This window comes from Caretta caretta, chromosome 14 (assembly GCF_965140235.1).
Source record: "Caretta caretta isolate rCarCar2 chromosome 14, rCarCar1.hap1, whole genome shotgun sequence".
Taxonomy (NCBI): domain Eukaryota; kingdom Metazoa; phylum Chordata; order Testudines; family Cheloniidae; genus Caretta; species Caretta caretta.
Window position 1 is genome coordinate 13,550,044 of NC_134219.1, and position 22,223 is coordinate 13,572,266.

The following is a 22,223-nucleotide window of genomic DNA, read 5'->3' on the forward strand; positions in this document are numbered from 1 at the left end:
CGTTAGGGACTACAAAAGGACTGTAGGAGCCAGCTGTAGCTGTATGAGCCAGCCCACTTAAGACACATAGGCCAATGTTTTCAGGGCAACTTGAGAAAAAAAGATGCAAAGCATCCCTATTGCTCCTTCAGCTGCACTGTGTCTGGAATAATGAGCTGAAACGAACTGAAAAAGGGAGGACAACAGGGAATTGACTTACTGGGAACTCTGTTAATGGCTCTGAGTGGCCGAAGTACTCGGACAGTCCGAACAGCTGAGAAACTGACATTCTGCAAGTCCAGGGAGTATTCCAGCATGCTACAGAAAACACAAACATGGGAGCACATGAAAGATCTGCAGGAGAAATGTTAGATCATCAAACATATGCAGTGTGCCAACAGAGACACTTTCTATTCTGTCTTCCCCATCGGGAAAGGTTTCTGGAAGAATTAATTATGCTTATTTGCTTATCCAAATAAAATCAACGAGAGACACCATTGCACAGTTCTTCCCCCCTCTCTTTGGTTTTGGTTTCTGTTCTTGTACAAGTTCCAGGGGAGTAGCTTCCTGAAGATTATTCTATTATCCAGGAGGGGAATTTTCAAAGAGAGGTTTAGTTGTAACAATAATGTAAATGCTGTAAGAAATCCGCGGCCACTTAGAATTTCCTGGTTGTCACTACTGCATGCCGTAGCAACTGAAAACAGCCGGGACAGGACTCGGACACTCCTGCTGCAACAGCGTAGACCAGGGGTGGCCAACCTGAGCCTGAGAAGGAGCCAGAATTTGCCAGTGTACATTGCCAAAGAGCCACAGTAACACGTCAGCAGCCCCCACCAGCTCCCCCGCCCCGCCTGCCAGCCGCCCCGCCCACAAGCGCCTCCCCTCCCTCCCTGTGCCTCACGCAGGATGCAGGAGGCTCCGGGGGGGTGAAGAGCGAGGGTGCGGCAGGCTTGGGGAAGGGAGCGGGAAGGGGCAGGGCCTTGGGGGAAGGGGTGAAGTGGGCACAGGGCCTGTGGCAGAGGCAGGCGTTGAACAGCGAGCAGTGGAAAGTTGGTACCTGTAGCTCCAGCCCCGGAGTCTATGCAAGGAGCCGCATATTAACCTCTGAAGAGCCGTATGCGGCTCCGGAGACACAGGTTGGCCACCCCAGCATAGACCCCCTAGTCCCTATACTGTTCAATATGACAGAGTTGAGTGATTCCAATTCTATCCCACAGAGGGCAGTGAAATAAACAGGTGGACAGACAGACACGTACTCAAGTCAAAATACTTAACATTTTTATATAAAATTTACCTGTTCAAAGTACCATACAAACGTTGCCCCATTAACCTCACAATAGGCCTGTGATGTATACAATAAAGTATCCCCATTCTACAGCTGGAGACACTGAGGCACAAAAGACTGGGGTGACAGAACTGTTACTAGATCTTGGGGGTTCCTGACTCATTCCTCTGTGCCACATTCCCACTCACTAATTGTTGTGGGAATGATAATAATGTCTCTAACAGCACTGTCTCATTCAGTGGGGAAGAAAGCAGAAGACTGCATTTTTTTAAGGGAATCTGTCAGGTCAGTTCACACTTGAAATTTTATGTTTTGAATTTTTTTTTTTTTTTTTTAACAAACCCTAAGATCAAGACACAGTTTGGCCTGTTTGTTGTTTAATTCAGATTTTGCTGGAAGCTCATTGTTTGCATCCCAGAGACAGTACCACGGCCCTAGAGCAGGAGAGCCAAAAGGCAACACTGACCATTTTATTTTCATCATCCAACTTCAGAGGAACGCTCATAGGGAAACCACAGCATTCATGGTGACTGGAGAGAGAGGCTGGCTGTCAAAATTAGATCCCAATCCTGCAAAGATTTCATCCATTGCTTTTAGCAGGATTATCCATATTGGCTGGAATCCTGGCTCCACTAAAGTATTATTGACACAGGGGCTAACAGGAAAACTCAGAACAAGGTCTCACTCATGACATCATCAATGTTTATATATTTTTGGATTTGATATTTTGGTCTAGGCTCATCTAGACTGAGGAATAGATCAGATTTTAATAACTATGGTGTTACTAAGGGAATGAGGTTTTAAAAATAGTCACATTTAATATGATCGAGTCCTTTTATTGTAAAAGAACAGGTGTAACGACAAATGCAAAAAGAACAGGAGTATTTGTGGCACCTTGGAGACTAACAAATTTATTTGAGCATAAGCTTTCATGGGCTAAAACCTACTTCATTGGATGCATGCAATGGAAAATACAGTAGGAAGATATATATATACACACACACACAGAGAAAACATGAAACAATGGGTGTTACCATACACACTATAACGAGAGTGATCAGTTAAGGTGAGCTATTACCAGCAGGAGAGAAAAAAAACAAAAACAAAAAAACCTTTTGTAGTGATTATCAAGGTGGGCCATTTCCAGCAGTTGACAAGAATGTGTAAGGAACAGTAGGGGGGAAAAATAAACATGGGGAAATAGTTTTACTTTATGTAATGACACATCCACTTCCAGTCTTTATTCAAGCCTAATTTAATGGTGTCCAGTTTGCAAATTAATTCCAATTCAGCAGTCTCTCGTTGGAGTACGTTTTTGAAGTTTTTTTGTTGTAATATTCCGACTTTTAGGTCTGTAATCGAGTGACATGGGAGACTGAAGTGTTCTCTGACTGGTTTTTGAATGTTATAATTCTTGACGTCCGATTTGTGTCCATTTATTCTTTTACGTAGAGCCTGTCTGATTTGGCCAATGTACGTGGCAGAGGGGCATTGCTGGCACATGATGGCATATATCACATTGGTAGATGTGCAGGTGAATGAGCCTCTGATAGTGTGGCTGATGTGATTAGGCCCTATGATGGTGTCCCCTGAATAGATATGTGGACACAGTTGGCAATGGGCTTTGTTGCAAGGATAGGTTCCTGGGTTAGTGTTTTTGTTGTGTGGTATGTGGTTGCTGGTGAGTATTTGCTTCAGGTCAGGGGAATGCAAAAACACACATGGTCATGTAGCAGAACTTTTGGTAAGCAGAATGCTTCCAAGAGATTTGAATGAGGAGACATCAACTCTGGAAGGGGGTTTCATAGACTCATAGGACTGAATGGGACCTCGAGAGGTCATCTGGTCCAGTCCCCTGCACTCATGGCAGGACTAAGTATTATCTAGACCATCCCTGACAATCTAACCTGCTCTTTAAAATCTCCCATGATGGAGATTTGACAACCTCCGTAGGCAATTTATTCCAGTGTTTAACCACCCTGACCGTTAGGAAGTGTTTCCTAATGTCCAACCTATAAAAGGCATCCAAAGCTGGGTGCCTTGGCTCCCTTTCTCTACAAACGGTACCAATGAGAGGGTAATATTAACCAATGAGGGATGGAAAAGATGGGAAGATTATTTAGACAGTGTCATCACTTGGAAAAATAGAATGAAATTTGCTCTCGCTCCTTGAAGGCTTTGCTGTGCGCTACCATCACTCAGACATGGCTCTTTAAGCTTCACCAGGTGCACTTGCTACAATTTAAGCCTGTTGTTTCTTGTCCTATCCTCAGAGGTTAACGAGAACAATTTTCCTCCCTCCTTGTAACGACCTTTTATGTGCTTGAAAACTGTTATGTCCCTTCTCGCTCCTCTCTTCTCCAAATTAAACAAACCCAGTTTTTTCAATCTTCCCTCATAGGCCATGTTTTCTAGATCTTTACTCATTTGCTCTTCTCTAGACTTCCTACAATTTGTCCATATCATTTGCTCTTCTCTAGACTTCCTACAATTTGTCCATATCTTTCCTGAACTTTGGAACCCAGAACTGGACACAATACTCCAGTTGAGACCTAATCAGCATGGAGTAGAGCTGAAGAATTACTTTTCATGTCTTGCTTACAACACTCCGGCTAATACCTCTCAGAATGATGTTTGCTTTTTTTGCAACAGTATTACAGTGTTGACTCATATTTAGCTTGTGATCCACTATGACCCCCCAGATCCCTTTCTGCTGTACTCCTTCCTAGGCAGTCGTTTCCCATTTTGTATGTTTGCAACTGATTATTCCTTCCTAAGTGGAGTACTTTGCATTTATTCTTATTGAATTTCATCCTATTTACTTCAGACCATTTCTCCAGTTTGTCCAGATCATTTAGAATTGCTATTTGTTAGGCCAAGTCATCTATTCCCACGCAGCAAGTCTTTATACAATTGGCAGACATGCAAATAAATGTGCGACATCATTCTTCTTATGCTTTCTTAAGCTTTCATTCCTGCCCTACCCTTCCTAACCCCTCCATCTCTGCTGCTTGCAAGAAACAACCTAGGAAAATGACTTCAAAAGAGCAAATATAGCACCAGGAAGAGACCAAACAAGTCAAACACACAGTTTTAAAATATTAAAATTGTGTATAAAGGCACATCAGAGCAATTGGATTTGTGCTGACTGGAGAATAACTTGTGCATACACATTATTGCTCCAGGAGACAGATGAAAAAGAAGTGGATACGGAGGAGGGCCAGAAGCCCAAATTATTGATAAAAGTAGCTACCAAAGTCACAGAACGCTGCTGCCGATGCCCCTGGCACTAGGTTCTGCAGATGAAAGGCCTATGTCTGCACCATGACAACTCCAAGGCAGTGTCTCTGAAGACAGGGATTGTGGGTTGAAGCAAACAAGTTGGGGGCTTGGGGCGACAGTGGCAAGTTTTGGGGCCCTCTGTTAGAAGAATTATTGTCACTGCTGAGTTTATGGAATGCAGCTGCAGTATGGTCCAGGTAGCAGTGCTGGTCAAACCATTTGTCCTCCACTAGGACAGCATGACCTTTCGGGGGGCGGGGGGTGCAAGTTTTGCCATCATTACGCATGCCCCTGTCACCTTGAGATACACTTACAGCAAAATGCTGTATGTGAGGCCATATGTGTAATGATATGTTTACCTGCAGCATGCCATTCAACCACTGGAGAAAATGTTGGGAGAGGCTCTTGAGCTAGAGGCCCCCTCAGTTGGATTCACAGAGCATTACAGAGACAGGAACTCCCCCAAACTCTGCTGGTGTCTCCGATAAGGGGGACTTGGTTAGGCTCCATCTCTGCCTTCTGTCTGTCTAGGTACTCATAATCCCCATCACCATAATACCTGAGCACCTTGCAACCACTCACAATCCCTCGCGGAGATAGGGGGTAATAGGGAAGGACTTTACAGATCAAGAACTCAGGCACAGAGACTGGATGATTTGCCCAAGGTCAAACAGGGAGCCTGTGGCAGAACTGGGAACTGAAGCCAGGGCTCTGAGTCCTAGCCCACTGCTTCGATCACAAGACTCTGGGACCTCTCAGTTATGCCCATGAAGCTATACAGCTGCATTTCACTGTTCGTAGGAGATACACCCACCTTTACCAAACAGTAAAAGGCATCCAAAGCTGGGTGCCTTGGCTCCCTTTCTCTACAAACTGTACCAATGGGAGGGTAATATTAACCAATGAGGGATGGAAAAGATGGGAAGATTATTTAGACAGTGTCATCGCTTGGAAAAATAGAATGAAATTTGCTCTCACTCCTTGAAGGCTTTGCTGTGTGCTACTATCACTCAGACATGGCTCTTTAAGCTTCACCAGGCACACTCCACTCTGGGTGTTATTTATTTACTGAAATAGACATTTGTTTTAATCACGCTAAACCGAATAGGAAATAATAGCACCGGAGGTGCAAAGATCTCAGGACCTCGGCTGTCTGCCAGATCCACGACATTCAATAGCAGCACGAATCTGAGCTGGGGCACCTGATGGATGTTGCTGTCGAAGCAGCAGCAACTTAAGCCGACGCCGAAGAACTGAGAGAAAGTGGTGATTTTTCAAGGGGGAAAAAAACAAACCCTATAACTTTTTGTATTCTGTTCACAAGTGGGATTGAATCTGAACCCGGCTGCAAGGGAAACCGCCCAGGGGTTTCTTTTAAACAGCAGGTTTCTCTATGTGGAGAATGACTTTAGCCTGAACTGCTGCTGATTCAAAGGCTTTCAGACTACCAGTGACAAAGCTGACACAGAAAGAGAGCATGCGGGTTGAGACGTCTTTTGGGATCCTACGATCTCTGGTGTTCTTTAACCCTTAAAGGAATTCAGTTTAGAGACTGGCTCAAGCTGCAAACTTCAGAATCCTCCGGGGTTCAAAATCTGGGTCTGATCTGGTGGAATTGATTCAGCCTCTTCTAGCAGGATCTGGTTCTGCCATCATTATTCTGAGCGAGCAGCACCTTCCTCTGGGATCATCCCATTGGCTGTCCCTTGAAACAGGAGGGGACTAGGAGAAGGAGCCCTTCGCTTCTGGGACACTAGCTCAAATGCAGGTTCAAAGTGCCATTAGGGGTGGAAGGCCTCTAGGAAAGCACACGATGGGTATGGTGCACTTCGGACTGGACTTGCGCTCCTAGCATAGAAGCCACTTCCCCAGATGGAAGTCGCAGCAGGGAGACGAAGGGCTGAACAGGCCTTAAACTCAACTGTCCTCTCCCTCTCCTTTTGGCCCATTTGTGGGGTGGGTCAGGAAAGATGACAGTGCTGGAGCCCTGCAGAAGGCTTCAGTTTGCAGAATTGTTAATCCAGCACTTGGCTTCAGCACAAAATTCACTCAACATATTACGGGGAGAAAGGGAGGAACCCCAGCAGCAGCCCAGCTGTCAGTGAGGTTCATAATGGAAAGCAAGCGGGAGAAACAGCTGGAAGGGCACAAACTTCTGCTGAAATTTCATTGGGAGTAAGGGGAGGGAGCTTCCAATGGCCACGTTCCCTCCTTGAGCATCCCTCTCCCGTCCAGCCCAGCTGCTGCACAACATTGATGTCAATGGCGCTATGGTGACTGACCCCAGCTGAGGAACCAGCCCTCAGAATCACACTGGGACTTATCAGTTTGTGACACTCATGTTTAATTTGTAATCGGGGATCGGTCTGGAGAACAGCTCCATCTCCTCTGCAAGAGACCCTGAATCCAAGAAGAACCATGGAGCGAGGTGGGTAGACTATGGAATGGCCAAGGAGAAAGGAGGGTAGGAGGAAAGCTGCTGCTTAGAAGACACAAAGTCAGCCAAAGTCGACAAAGAGCCAGCAAGTCAAATTGCATCTTCCTCCCGCAGCCATGATTCACCAGCTCTTTTCAGACATCACTGAACTGTAAACCATTCCGCGTGGTTTTGGGTGTAAATATTCAACCTCGATGCATGAGGATCATACACTCTTAGAGGTAGAAGTCACAGCAAATTATCTTTAGACGGCAAACAAGGTGTGCCCTGCAACTACCGTTAACCTTCGAGCGCTCTTTGAGCGGCCATCTCCCAGAATCCTCCCTTTTCGAATAATGGAACATAATTATGTGATTCATCAAAACTTCTCTTTTTCTCCCTGTAACCTAGAGCTGAAGCCGTGTTTCAAAAGGCTGAGCAGTGCCCCATTATCAGATCTCATTGCCAGTGAGCTTTCCTGTAATTACAAAGATGTGTTGCAGACATTACACTCTACAATTAGCGCTAATTGCATTACATTGTCACAAATAAATCATTTATTCTTCGTGAGCTCATGGGATTGCTCCGGACAGTTTAATACAGCTGACAAGTACTTAAGGATATGCCACAGAAGTGACCAATGTCATAGGGAGCCCGGAGACAATGGGTGCGAAACCAGCAAGCAGCACTGAGACCAGCCACACGCTAGGTCTTTCATAGGTACCCTGGCTGACAGCTTGGTTCAGTGATATTCTGAATGCCTAGGAGGTGGCAGCAAATTCCAGAGTAAACAGCACAAGACAGACTTCTTTGGAATGGCAACACTGGAATCAAGCAAAACCTGTGAAGCTAACAGTAAAAGCTGCCTCATTTGGGCAACTTTCCTGGACTTCTTCCAATCATCTAGTTTGACTTTGTTTCCAAGAGATGTTTGACTGCACAAGAAACACACAGATGAGTGTGAAGCCTATAACCGAGCCTGCCCTATCCCAAGGTAGAGGCTTTTCTGAGCTATGGATGCTGGCCAACAAATGCAGCACATGTCCTCGGGTACAATATACTGGTTTCCCCCAGCAAAACCTTCCACCTCCTGCCCCAAACCACACTGGGCAGAACATTTCTTGCAGTGCACAAATGCATTGCTGGTGAGATAAGAGCAAAAAGCAGGCAGTAAGATTTACTGCTCTGCTTCCATTCCCCCACCATGATGCTATCTATGCAGTGGGCAGGCTGGGTATTTGGAGAGAATGCAGAAGATGACAGAGCAGAAAATGACATTGATCTGAGATCTTCTGAATCTGATTTTAAGCATGTCAGGAACACGCCCATAAGAGTAAGGGATGTCTGATGGCTGCAGAATGTGGCACACCTGATAGTCAGCTGGTTGGCGTGCAAACTTCCATTGCGCTAGTGCTTTGTACTGGACTCTTTAAGGTTGAAGGGGTTCCCTTGAGCAGTGCCAGCTACCTCAGTCTAAAAGCTATACATTTTGAGAGAGAGCTGAGTCTTCTGAACAGCCTGGAAGCAGTGAAAATAAGTGTGCTAACACCATGGATGTGACTGTATGTCTCACTTAACATGGCAGGTGGTGGTGGTGAAGTTGTAGACATTTAAGTGAGAGACACTGGTCCAGACATAACTGTCACAGTCAGGCAACACTCTGCTGTAAATCAGTGAACTTGGGCTGGCTTATGTCAGGAAGAATTGGATCCAGAGAGCCCGCTGTGTGTGGGCTGGGTGGGCCGCTGGAGTTGGTAATGAATGGATCTGGTCAGACTGTCACTCAAAGCTATTTCTTAAATAAATGGCCCTCCCTTCCCCCCCTCTTAAAATGAAAATGTTCACCAAAAGCTGTCATTTTTCTGCAATTTTGACAAGAGCGCCCAAAACATGAAATGTCTTTGGTTCTTGTTTTCCCCCATTTTCTCTCCCTCTTTGTTTTCTCCCCCTCCCTTCCCCCTCTTTGTGCCCTGAAAAAGGGGGGGAAGGGCAAGGGGAAAGCCCCAAACAGTTACTGTTTTGGCATCCTTTCCCCCTCTCCGCTGGCCATCTCAGCAGAGAGGCAGAGCCTGGAGACTGAATCGCCCTCCCACCATTGACGTAGATACCTGTGGATGAGGACTGAGCATCATTGGAGGGCAGGATGGTGGAAGTGTGACAGCTGCCATCTCGGCAGCTGAATCAGGGACCTCCAGAGCTAAAAGCCCAAGCTGCTGCAGTTTGAACTGAGGAGCCCAGGGGCTCTGTAACTGGGAGCTACAACAGGTCATATCCTCTGTGCATTGGCACAGAGTGGAACTTGTACTGCAGCTCACCTGTGGGTTACAGAAGCCTGCCCTGTTGCTCCCAGCATTGTAATAAAGCTTCCAAAGCTACCAGCCAGCACCAGCCCCCATCACTGCATTCGCTCTTGCCAGGCACTTTGGGAAAGGGTGCAAGGGTTTTGATTGAAGGCAACGAGGAGATACCCGGCTACGTTTGAGAACGGTTGCAGCTGACATGTCAGGAACGAGCCTGCTAGGTCTCCTCAGGGTGTTAGCTCCTGTTTTTCTTTCAGCTCATAAAGCCCCAGGTTAAACTAGATCTGCTTCCCCCCAAGGGATTCAGAAAACAGTGGACTGAGAGGAGGGGGCTGCTGGCGAGGCAGAGAGGATTTCTTGTGACACGGAATTGCAACAAACATTCTGATTTGAGAAAAGAGAGTTCACTTAAAACCATGAATACCAAAAAATCGTGCACAAGAACAATAAGGGGTGTGTGTGCGCACGGGGAGGGACAGGATGAGAAAACTGGACTAAAAATAGTTAGATTGCCTGTAGCTCACTAAGAACATGAGTCTTGGTGCAGAAGCTATTTGGGATGGAAGGGGATGGAAGTTGTTACTTGCCTAGGATTACTCACACATGGTCATCAGCAAACAGGTGGGAGGGGGTCAAAGTCTTTCAACCAAAATCCACAGTCAGATTCTTTATCACATTATTTATAGAATTTGGTTTGGATCATCATAGCAGCACAAAACCCTGTACCTGAGCTCAGCTCTTCTCATCTCCAGTTCTCACCCTCAGCTATTTCTCTCACAACTTGCTCCTTCTTAGGGAAACGACCACATACACTTTTCATCCATCGCCACTGCCTTTTACCTGCCTTTTCTTGGCTCCTGAAGGAAGATCAGCAAACCCAGAAAGATGCTTCGCACAAATCGAATCTTCATCAGCTGCATTGCGCTTCATAGAATCATAGAATCATAGAATATAAGGGTTGGAAGGGACCCCGGAAGGTCATCTAGTCCAACCCCCTGCTCAAAGCAGGACCAATTCCCAGTTAAATCATCCCAGCCAGGGCTTTGTCAAGCCTGACCTTAAAAACCTCTAAGGAAGGAGATTCTACCACCTCCCTAGGTAACGCATTCCAGTGTTTCACCACCCTCATAGTGAAAAAGTTTTTCCTAATATCCAATCTAAACCTCCCCCACTGTAACTTGAGACCATTACTCCTCGTTCTGTCATCTGAAACCATTGAGAACAGTCTAGAGCCATCCTCTTTGGAACCCCCTTTCAGGTAGTTGAAAACAGCTATCAAATCCCCCCTCATTCTTCTCTTCTGCAGGCTAAACAATCCCAGCTCCCTCAGCCTCTCCTCATAACTCATATGTTCCAGACCCCTAATCATTTTTGTTGCCCTTCGCTGGACTCTCTCCAATTTATCCACATCCTTCTTGAAGTGTGGGGCCCAAAACTGGACACAGTACTCCAGATGAGGCCTCACCAATGTCGAATAGAGGGGAACGATCACGTCCCTCGATCTGCTCGCTATGCCCCTACTTATACATCCCAAAATGCCATTGGCCTTCTTGGCAACAAGGGCACACTGCTGACTCATATCCAGCTTCTCGTCCACTGTCACCCCTAGGTCCTTTTCCGCAGAACTGCTGCCTAGCCATTCGGTCCCTAGTCTGTAGCTGTGCATTGGGTTCTTCCGTCCTAAGTGCAGGACCCTGCACTTATCCTTATTGAACCTCATCAGATTTCTTTTGGCCCAATCCTCCAATTTGTCTAGGTCCTTCTGTATCCTATCCCTCCCCTCCAGCGCATCTACCACTCCTCCCAGTTTAGTATCATCCGCAAATTTGCTGAGAGTGCAATCCACACCATCCTCCAGATCATTTATGAAGATATTGAACAAAACCGGCCCCAGGACCGACCCTTGGGGCACACCACTTGATACCGGGGATTTTACGGGGATTTTACGGGTTCCATGTGTCTCCCAGCCCCCTGCCAACCAAAATGCTGGAGGAAACAAAGTCCACCATTTGTACCAGGAGAGTGTGGGCCTTTGCCCACTTTAGTGGATAAGGCACATTAGAGGTTAATGAACGTGCTACAGAAGCCAGCTAGGGAACCATGGCTGGGTTTGAAAGGGGTCTAAGGGAGTTAGAGTCCAACGCCCACTGAGCACCAGCGTCCCAGGCCTAGACTGGAATTTTGCATGTCAGGTCCAATGCCAGCTCTTATAAAGACTTCCTGGTTGTGAGCACCACATGATGTGCTTTAAGGACATCACTATCCTGAAGTCCTCCACATGCCATGCATGGCAGTGTTTGGCAGAGGTTCAGGTTCAGAGTTCATCAAAAGCAGCTACTCTGTCAGCAGCCACAAGGGAAGCCAAAAGCTGCAAGATAACCAAGCTTAAAGTGAAGGTCTTTCATTGCTTCCATATTCTGCAGTTAATGCTACAGCCTGGGTGTTCATTTCCCTAATTTGTCCCACGTGGGAAAGAACCATCCCTGGCTGTGTTCAGGAATCGGACCCTATATAGTTGAGCTATTCACTCAGGGGAGTCATTTTGAATTTAGGCATTTTATTTAAATATAGTCCTCACCCAATTCTGGGCCCAATTACATACCAAAGAAAATGATGTACTAGCCCCTGCCTTGTCATCTGCCACGTGCTAATACCATTCCCCTCTACTGCGTTCAATTGTCCACACCCCAAGGTGTTCTATAAGGTACAGGTGAGGGAGGGTTTTAGGGAGTGATACTGTATTGAGGAGAGGAAAACACTTTTAGGAGTGGTAGGACAAGCTCCCGTAGAAAAGAATGAGTGCTAAAGAAGTGGAGGGGAATGACCATGAGTAATAAACAGAGGAGAAGCCCAACCTCCTTGGGAAGCAGATATTCTGCTTTGTATTTAAAGTTAGTTTGATCCTTTGTCAGCCCAATTGCTTTTGACAGGGCCCAGATGGGAACAGTTCATGAACATACAGAAAAAGAGAAATCATTCAGCAAGAGGCAAAGTTGACCTGGCAGGAGGCCTGGCAGCTGGTCAAATTGTGAGCCTGCAGATCCTCTGGAACAGATGTGTGTGTGTGTGTGAGAGTGTGCGCGTGAGTGAGTGATAACGTTCTGGGAACTGTACAAAGCGGGAATGTATAAGGCACCTATTTGTGTGCCTAGGAGAAGGAGAAAGAAATAGGGTTTTCTTATGGTTGCACTCAAGGGAAAGGGGTATTTGGGTATCCCAATGCAATCTGAGGGCCCAAACACAAAAGTTGGGCCGGTGATTTGTGTACTCAGCTTAAAAAATTGGAACCGCTACCTCATGATTATTAGGATTATATTCGTGCCTGAAGGTCTGCACTGAGATAAGTACCTAACACAATGTGACCCTTTACAAACACCTAAGAGGCAGTCCCAAGCCCCAAAGAGCTTACAGTCCAAAGAGACAGAGGAATGGGTAGTGCTTCTGCATAGCCATAGTCACCCAGCAGGGTCGTAGCCAAGCTGGAAATGGAACCCAGGACTCCTGACTCCTAGTCCTGTGCATTCTCCATTCAACTGCACTGTGCTCAAAACATTTTTACTGTTCCACCCTGGGGCAATGGCAGAGCCTTAACAGACCTGTGCTCATTACATTGGGTTCCCAGGCAAGGTTTGGTTGGCCACTCTATTTCCCTTTTAAAGAGTATTCTTCTATCACTAAAAGTAGGAAAACAGAATAAAGTCTGCTGCAGTTTCCACGGTAAACATCTGATGAAATGAGCTGTAGCTCACGAAAGCTCATGCTCAAATAAATTGGTTAGTCTCTAAGGTGCCACAAGTAATCCTTTTCTTTTTGGGAAAACAGAATGTTATTCAAAATATAAAGGCTGAGGTCAAATTAAGACTAGGAAGAAGAGAGTTAAATGGCTGCCATTTCATCCTTGACACATCAGTACCACCTGGCTATTCCAGCCTGGGCGGTCACAGAACCTTCTGCTATTAGGAGATATTAGCAGGATCTCAGAGTGGTACATGATGGCTGCCTTGTCTTCCTGAATTCCCTGCTCTGTTGGTTCAATTCAGCTAGACCCTTAAAGGAGACACTGTCAGATGGTGTATTCTCAGAATTTAACCATTACAAGTATTGTCTGGTGGGGAGTGTCTTCAAAATTCTGCATCTCCAGTTTTATTTGCAATTACGCCATACTATCCCTAACCCCCTGTTCCCTCAACTACAACACCCCAAACAAACAATCCCAGTAAAAAGAAAAAACCACAACAAAAGTCACCAACAGGCCTGAGCCAAAGTCCATTCAAGTTAATGGCCATTGACTTCAAGCCCTAGTCTTGTAGGACTTACGCTAAAAACAGGACATGGTAACACGAAGAAGAAGAATGCTTTAGCACAGACTAGAGGTGTGCACAGTTTGTTGGCAAACACCCACCACACTTTCCTCCTATGATTTTCCTAAGTAACAGTATCTTTCAAAAAAGGAAACAGGCAGGAGGGGAGAAGTGGGGCTTTTCTATAAAGCGCCAGATTGTGCCCCCCTTTACACCCATAGGACCTTTAGGGAGGTGTAAACGAGGGCACAATCTGACTCATGATTTCATTTGTAGTGTTTGTAGTGAGGGCAGCTTGAAAGTTTGAGCGAGTGCTTGATTGGTTGGCTGAAAAGGGCGGGAGTTGGGAGTGTTTTGTTTCAGGTGAGCCTGGCTGTTTAAAAAAGCCGGTGCTCCGCGAACCAGCTGAGCGGCGGGGGACAGCAGATCAGCAAACAGCAGGAGTTTGCCTGGGAGTTCGCCTGGAGTGAGCCCACTGAGGCTTACACCCTAACGACTTCTCTGAGTAATTACTGCATCTCCTGAGGAAGCTCATAGTAGGAAGGTAATATGGATGGGGAGTGTTCAACTGTTGTGACCTGCACTGGATGTGCCATGTTTGACTTTCTTCCAGAGGACAGAAGTGACTGTGTGTGTACAAAGTGCCAGCTGGTCTCCATATTGGAAGAGAAGGTTCAAGGTCTGGAGCGACAGGTGTCGACCCTGCGTTGCATACGAGAAACTGAGGATTTCCTGGACAGACGTCAGGATAGGCTTCTACGGGCACACGGTTCTGAAGATTCAGAGCAGGCTGCGCAGTGCGGACAGGACGACGGTGAAGAAATCTGGCAGCATGTGACCTCCAGAAGAAGAAGGGGGAACGTCCCTGTACCAGCCACGCGGACACAGGTAAATAACCGTTTTCATGTTCTCTCCACAGGTACCATTGCGGGAAGTGGCCCAGATGATACGTCTGGGGGAAGGGAGCAGAAGGAGACTCCACCAGTTGGAAGGCATGAGATGCACTGTCCTAAGGTTGGGGGTTCCATGACCACCACTCCCAAGAGACGGAGGCGGGTGGTGGTGGTCGGGGACTCTCTCCTCAGGGAGACTGAGTCATCTGTCTGCCTCCCTGACCGGGAAAACAGAGAAGTCTGCTGCTTGCCAGGGGCTAAGATTCGCGATGTGACGGAGTGTCTGCCGAGACTCATCAAGCCCTCGGACCGCTACCCCTTCCTGCTTTTCCACGTGGGCACCAATGATACTGCCAAGAATAACCTTGAGTGGATCACTGCAGACTACGTGGCTCTGGGAAGGAGGATAAAGGAGTATGAGGCGCAAGTGGTGTTCTCGTCCATCCTCCCCATGGAAGGAAAAGGCCGGGGTAGGGATCGTCGAATCGTGGAAGTCAATGAATGGCTACGCAGGTGGTGTCGGAGAGAAGGCTTTGGATTCTTCGACCATGGGATGGTGTTCCAAGAAGGAGGAGTGCTAGGCAGAGACGGGCTCCACTTAACAAAGAGAGGGAAGAGCATCTTCGCGAGCAGGCCGGCTAACCTAGTGAGGAGGGCTTTAAACTAGGTTCACCGGGGGAAGGAGACCAAAGCCCTGAGGTAAGTGGGGAAGCGGGATACCGGGAGGAAGCATGAGCAGGAGCGTGTGAGAGGGGAGGGTTCCTGCTTCATACTGAGAACAAGGGGCGATCAGTGGGTTATCTCAAGTGCCTATATACAAATGCACAAAGCCTGGGAAACAAGCAGGGAGAACTGGAGGTGCTGGCAAAGTCAGGGAATTATGATGTAATTGGAATAACGGAGACTTGGTGGGATAACTCGCATGACTGTCATGGATGGGTATAAACTGTTCAGGAAGGACAGGGAGGCCAGAAAAGGTGGGGGAGTTGCACTGTATGTAAGGGAGCAGTATGACTGCTCAGAGCTCAAGTATGAAACTGCAGAAAAACCTGAGAGTCTCTGGATTAAGTTTAGAAGCCTGAGCAACAAGGGTGATGTCGTGGTGGGAGTCTGCTATAGACCACCGGACCAGGGGGATGAGGTGGACGAGGCTTTCTTCCAGCAAGTCACAGAAGCTACTAGATCACACACCCTGGTTCTCATGGGCGACTTCAATCATCCTGATACCTGCTGGGAGAGCAATACAGTGGTGCACAGACAATCCAGGAAGTTTTTGGAAAATGTAGGGGACAATTTCCTGGTGCAAGTGCTGGAGGACCCAATGAGGGGCGGAGCTCTTCTTGACCTGCTGCTCACAAACCAGGAAGAATTAGTAGGGGAAGCAAAAGTGGATGGGAACCTGGGAGGCAGTGACCATGAGATGGTTGAGTTCAGGATCCTGACACAAGGAAGAAAGGAAAGCAGCAGAATACGGACCCTGGACTTCAGAAAAGCAGACTTTGACTCCCTCAGGGAACTGATGGGCAGGATCCCCTTGGAGAATAACATGAGGGGGAAAGGAGTCCAGGAGAGCTGGCTGTATTTTAAAGAATCCTTATTGAGGTTACAGGGACAAACCATCCCGATGTGTAGAAAGAATAGTAAATATGGCAGGCGATCAGCTTGGCTTAACAGTGAAATCCTTGCTGATCTTAAACACAAAAAAGAGGCTTACAAGAAGTGGAAGATTGGACAAATGACCAGGGATAAGTATATAAATATTGCTCGGGCATGTAGGAATGGAATCAGGAAGGCTAAATCACACCTGGAGTTGCAGCTAGCGAGGGATGTTAAGAGTAACAAGAAGGGTTTCTTCAGGTATGTTGGCAATAAGAAGAAAGCCAAGGAAAGTGTGGGCCCCTTACTAAATGAGGGAGGCAACCTAGTGACAGAGGATGTGGAAAAAGCTAATGTACTCAATGCTTTTTTTGCCTCTGTCCTCACGAACAAGGTCAGCTCCCAGACTACTGCACTGGGCAGCACAGCATGGGGAGGAGGTGGTCAGCCCTCTGTGAAGAAGAAGTGGTTCGGGACTATTTAGAAAAACTGGACGTACACAAGTCCATGGGGCCGGATGCACTGCATCTGAGAGTGCTAAAGGAATTGGCGGATGTGATTGCAGAGCCATTGGCCATTATCTTTGAAAACTCATGGTGATCGGGGGAAGTCCCAGAAGATTGGAAAAAGGCTAATGTAGTGCCCATCTTTAAAAAAGGGAAGAAGGAGGATCCTGGGAACTACAGGCCAGTCAGCCTCACCTCAGTCCCCAGAAAAATCATGGAGCATGTCCTCAAGGAATCAATTCTGAAGCACTTAGACGAGAGGAAAGTGATCAGAAACAGTCAGCATGGATTCACCAAGGGAAAGTCATGCCTAACTAATCTAATTGCCTTCTATGATGAGATAACTGGTTCTGTGGATGAAGGGAAAGCAGTGGACGTGGTGTTCCTTGACTTTAGCAAAGCTTTTGACACTGTCTCCCACAGTATTCTTGCCAGCAAGTTAAAGAAGTATGGGCTGGATGGATGCACTACAAGGTGGGTAGAAAGTTGGCTAGATTGTCAGGCTCAACGGGTAGTGATCAATGGCTCCATGTCTAGTTGGCAGCCGGTATCTAGTGGAGTGTCCCAAGGGTCGGTCCTGGGGCCGGTTTTGTTCAATATCTTCATTAATGATCTGGAGGATGGTGTGGATTGCACCCTCAGCAAGTTTGCAGATGACAGTAAACTGGGAGGAGTGATAGATACGCTGGAGGGTAGGGATAGGATACAGAGGGACCTAGACAAATTGGAGGATTGGGCCAAAAGAAATCTGATGAGGTTCAACAAGGACAAGTGCAGAGTCCTGCACTTAGGACGGAAGAATCCAATGCACCGCTACAGACTAGGGACCGAATGGCTAGGCAGCAGTTCTGCAGAGAAGGACCTAGGGGTGACAGTGGACGAGAAGCTGAATATGAGTCGACAGTGTGCCCTTGTTGCCAAGAAGGCCAATGGCATTTTGGGGTGTATAAGTAGGGGCATTGCTAGCAGATCAAGGGATGTGATCGTTCCCCTCTATTCGACATTGGTGAGGCCTCATCTGGAGTACTGTGTCCAGTTTTGGGCCCCACACTACAAGAAGGATGAGGAAAAATTGGAGAGAGCCCAGCGAAGGGCAACAAAAATGACTAGGGGACTGGAACACATGAGTTATGAGGAGAGGCTGAGGGAACTGGGATTGTTTAGTCTACGGAAGAGAAGAATGAGGGGGGATTTGATAGCTGCTTTTAACTACCTGAAAGGTGGATCCAAAGAGGATGGATCTAGACTATTCTCAGTGATAGCAGATGACAGGACAAGGAGTAATGGTCTCAAGTTGCAGTGGGGGAGGTTTAGGTTGGATATTAGGAAAAACTTTTTCACTAGGAGGGTGGTGAAACACTGGAATGCGTTACCTAGGGAGGTGGTGGAATCCCCTTCCTCAGAAGTTTTTAAGGTCAGGCTTGACAAAGCCCTGGCTGGGATGATTTAGTTGGGATTGGTCCTGCCCTGGGCAGGGGTTGGACTAGATGGCCTCCAGGGGTCCCTTCCAACTCTGTTATTCTATGATTCTATGACAAAGACCATGTTTTTTCTGGGGAAGCCTTGAAATGAATCAAAACAAACCGGTCCAGGAAACCCGTGAGTAAGACTACGCTCCACACCGTACTCCCTCCTCAGGGTCCCCAGGGCCTCCCCTAGCCCATGAGCTTTGCTCTCGTGGTTACGACGACGCAGTTGGACACTCCAGGGTGGCGTGGGTACATACTGTAGTTCTACAGCTGAACTCCTTCCACCATCTCTTCTGTGACAAACATACAGCCAGCCATCTATTTCTTTCAATTCCAGTCTACAAGACACTCCCCTCCTTCCCAAAAGCAGGCCACTTCCAAAACTCCGGGCACCCCAATATACAGTTGAAAACACAGTAACATGAGGGTTACAAAGCATAAAGCTGCCTGGGACACCTCCCACCTAGCACACTCATTCCAACATTAGCCAGGTGACTACAACTCTTCCTGTGCCTTCCCACCAGCCAGAAACCCCTCTTGCAGCTGCCTTGGGCCTCTGCCAAATGCTGCTCAGAGAGAGGCCTGGCTGTCTGCTGGGATGGGCAACAAATTTGGGCATTTCAGATGCTGGGTTGGGGGGAAGAATGTTCTGGGGGGAAGCAAACCTTACAGGGAACTTTCTGCCAGCAGCCCCCTCCCCTTTATAACAGGGCAGGGCTCCAGCTCCTTCGTTGGTGGCTAACATGGTTTTAGGGCAGCTTTGTGCTGAGAATCCATACTCATAAGGGCCTACCTAGACTGTAAACTCAACTAAAGTGGGGGAATGAGTTATAATCCAGCCACACCTTTGCTTTTTTTTTTTTTTTTATAAACATAGAAATTGCCAGAGTGGATCAGCACCATGGTCAGTCTGGTCTAGAATCCTGTCTCTGTGGCCAGCGACAGTGGCCAGCATTGGGTGCTTCAGAGGAAAGTGCAAGAAATGACCTGACCTCTAGTAGATAGAGACTAGCTAAAACCCTGATGCATGAGGGTTAATGTCTCTTCTAAAATGCTTGCTTGCATTAAGTATTGTCACACTGGATAGTCTTTGTTCTCATAACTGTATCCAATCCCTGCTGAAATCCCGCAAAGTTTTTGCCTTCCACTGCATCATGTGGCAGTGAGTTCCACAGTCTAATTACACCAAAAAAAAACATTTCCTTTTGTCACCTTTGGGTTTACCACCTTCTCATTTCCACGGAGCGTCCCCTTGCTGTTGCCAGCATCCTGCCCTCACATGTGCAGGCTTGTGCTGCCAGCAGGCTAAGCATGCAGAGATGCACCATACGCTGTAAGCCAACTGAACAAACATGCAACCACCTCCCAGTAGCCCACAAGCTTGCTGCTGACTGCCCAACCTGGGAAATGACGCAGTTGTGGTTTATTTCTAGGATCCACCAATCCATTCCAGGAAATTCCAGTGATATACACAAGGAAAAAAATAGCCTGATTCCCAGAGGTCCTTGGGCTCTCCGCATGAGTAGGGAGGTGAAGCAAGGGCCTCTGAGCTCTTAATGTGTCAAGGCAACTCAACTCTTTGGCTGTGAGCCAGGAATTTTTCTTGTGGATTTCCAGCCACAGCCAGGAGATTCTCGGGTGCTAGAAGAGCTTTTAATTTAAACCAGGTGCCTGTGAAAGGCAAACACTCATGAAAGGCAAAACTTGGTCGCTTTCCCTCAACAACAACAACAACGGGCAATCACGCACACTTCACTGAAATATTTCACTTGGAACCAGCTCCTCGCTTGAAATGAGCTGCTGAAACCTCATCCATTTGGGCAATCTGCATGACACAAACTACCAATATTTCTGGAGCCAGAAAAATAGTTCAGACGAGTGCCAGCTGAGACTGCCTGGAGCTGCTGAGCGAGAGATCTTACAGTATGGAAAGCACACGGGCTGGCGGAGAACAAAGGAAAACCGTTTTTGTAACATTCCCCCCACTCACTCTTTTTGTTGCTGTTGTCTGTAAACTCAGTGCTGCCAGGGAAGGCTGCTATCCTTCCCGAGCAGGCGGATGCAGCATAGGGGGATAGCAGGCACTTGGAAATACAGGCAGAAAATGTAGCATCTTCTACGATCCACTGCAGAAAATAAATTTCCCAGCAGTCTCCTCTTCTACCGCCAGGCTAGGGTGCTTGCCCCGCTGGGAAGAGAAGTTGATAACTACAGTCATGCGGGAACATGGTTAGAGTTAGCAGGGTCCTCTCGCTATCCAGTGGGGACCAGCACTTTCCTTTTCCTCAGAGCTATGCTAATAAAACAGTGCTGCCAACCACCACCGAGGGCTACACCTAGAACCACAAACCTCCCACGCCCTGGCGTTCTCCTGACTTACCCAGCTATGACAATGAAAAAATCCAGGCGATTCCAAGTATCTCCCAGGTAGCACTTCTTCCCGAAAATCCCTAGTGCAATCATCTTGACTATCATCTCCACAGCAAAGAAGGCAAAGATGAAGTCATCAAAGCTCTAGAAAACAAAGCAACAGCAGGAGGTCAGAAGAAAAACACTTGCCCCCCGCAGAGTGGCAAGTGAAGGGAGTGTAACCGATGGTGAGAGAACACAGCACACGATTACATTGTTATGTCAGAGGTCAATCCCCTGACCGGTGACGGAAGAACCAGTGCACTGTAGACCCAGGGAGGGATGCTATTTTAGCTGTAGAGGACGATAACCCAGACATAGTTCAATACATTTTCTCCAGCAACTTCCCGCAATTGGTACTTTAAAAATCATGCTAAAGTTAGTGCTGGTGAAAGATATAAAAGGCCTGATCCAGAGGCCATTGGAGTCAATGAGCCTCTTCACTGATCTGAATGGGGTTGGATCAGGCCCTGATTAACAGCACTGAGAATTCATATCACCAAGCAGACACAGATCACAGAGCAGCAGTGCGTTTTCCCCTGCAACGTGCCTCCACCCTACTCGACTAGGAAGGAACCAACTTTTGTGGGAGAGGATCAGAGAGATTTAAGACTCTGTCTGCACGGCAAACCTGACTGTTCAAAAACAAAACCCAACTAGTTTCAAACTGGGCTACATTGCGCTGGCTTATAGGGGCTCTGCCTGTCACCACTGAGTGTGTCTTGGTGCAGTTAAATCAATGGCTGGGCCCTGGTGGCTGAAAACCCCAGTGAAGGGAAGAACTCAACCTCCCCAAGGCATGCGGGTGGGAGCAAATACTGACGTAGTTGTGATCATGCTAGTTTTCTCTGTGTCTGGTTTTGGAGGCGAAAACAGGGAGTCACCTTTTGGAGTCCCGTGGATACTTGTGAGAGCTAACAATCAGGGGGGCTTTGTGAGCCACCTGCTGCACCCCTCCAGTGGGGTAAGATCAGTAAGGTGAATATATGCCCATACCTGGAGAATCCTGCAGCGTGGAGAATCACAGGCCATGTCTTCACAGGGGTGGAACATGCCCAGTGTCACACAGTTGAGGAGAATCACCAGCATGCTGAGCCTTTCGAACCAGGTGCACGGGAGGTCCGTTAAGGAAATCAACAGCCCTTTTAAGACACAAGCTGGGAAGGTTCCACTAGAACTAGACACATGATGTTTGCTCATGGATAGAAGGAAGGCAGAGCACCAAGGTAATGAGGAAGGAAGGAATAGCAGATTGACCAGACTTATTACAAGCAGGCCTTTTTTTGTCAGACTCCCCAAGCCTGGTCCCCTTAAAGATGGCCATTCCCTTCCTGACTGCAATCTCCACTAGAACTGACCAGCTGGTACAATTACTTCTGCATGACACAAACTTCTGGCTGGGGAGAGACTATTCAAATTAGACTAAGGACTTCTCATGAGAGCATCACCATCAAGGAAAAACCTCTCAGTGCTACTGAACACATCAGCACTGGCTGGGAGTCCCTGCAGAACTCCCCAAAATTCCTCAAGGTTCTGTTCTAACAGGCATTGGGTCTCATGTGAAACCTGGCATAGATTCTATGGAGGGTGAGTTCTTCAGTTATTTTGAAGTCACAGTTGGCAACGTGGGTTTTTCCTTGGACATTAGAGCTCTGAAAAATCTTTTTTTAAATATGCCTTCTTTCAACCTTCTTCCCCAGGGCCCTGAGCCAGCACGGTACATAAGCAAGTGCCAAATTTAAAGCATCTGAATAGTCCCCACTGAAGTCAATGGGATTATTACC

The 22,223-nt window shown here is 47.3% G+C and overlaps 1 protein-coding gene across 13 annotated transcripts in view; it reads right to left on the bottom strand.

The window, feature by feature from the left end:
* CACNA1G (calcium voltage-gated channel subunit alpha1 G) overlaps positions 1-22,223 on the bottom strand; it is a 285,359-nt gene that overhangs the window by 137,863 nt on the left and 125,273 nt on the right. For all 13 annotated transcript variants that reach the window (XM_075119254.1, XM_048817865.2, XM_075119253.1 and 10 more), the window contains exons 2-4: positions 21,436-21,547; positions 20,411-20,544; positions 200-297 (exon numbers count right to left, since the gene is read on the bottom strand). In XM_075119254.1, coding sequence (XP_074975355.1) covers positions 200-297; positions 20,411-20,544; positions 21,436-21,547 — 344 coding nt within the window. The remainder of the gene's footprint in view (positions 1-199; positions 298-20,410; positions 20,545-21,435; positions 21,548-22,223) is intronic.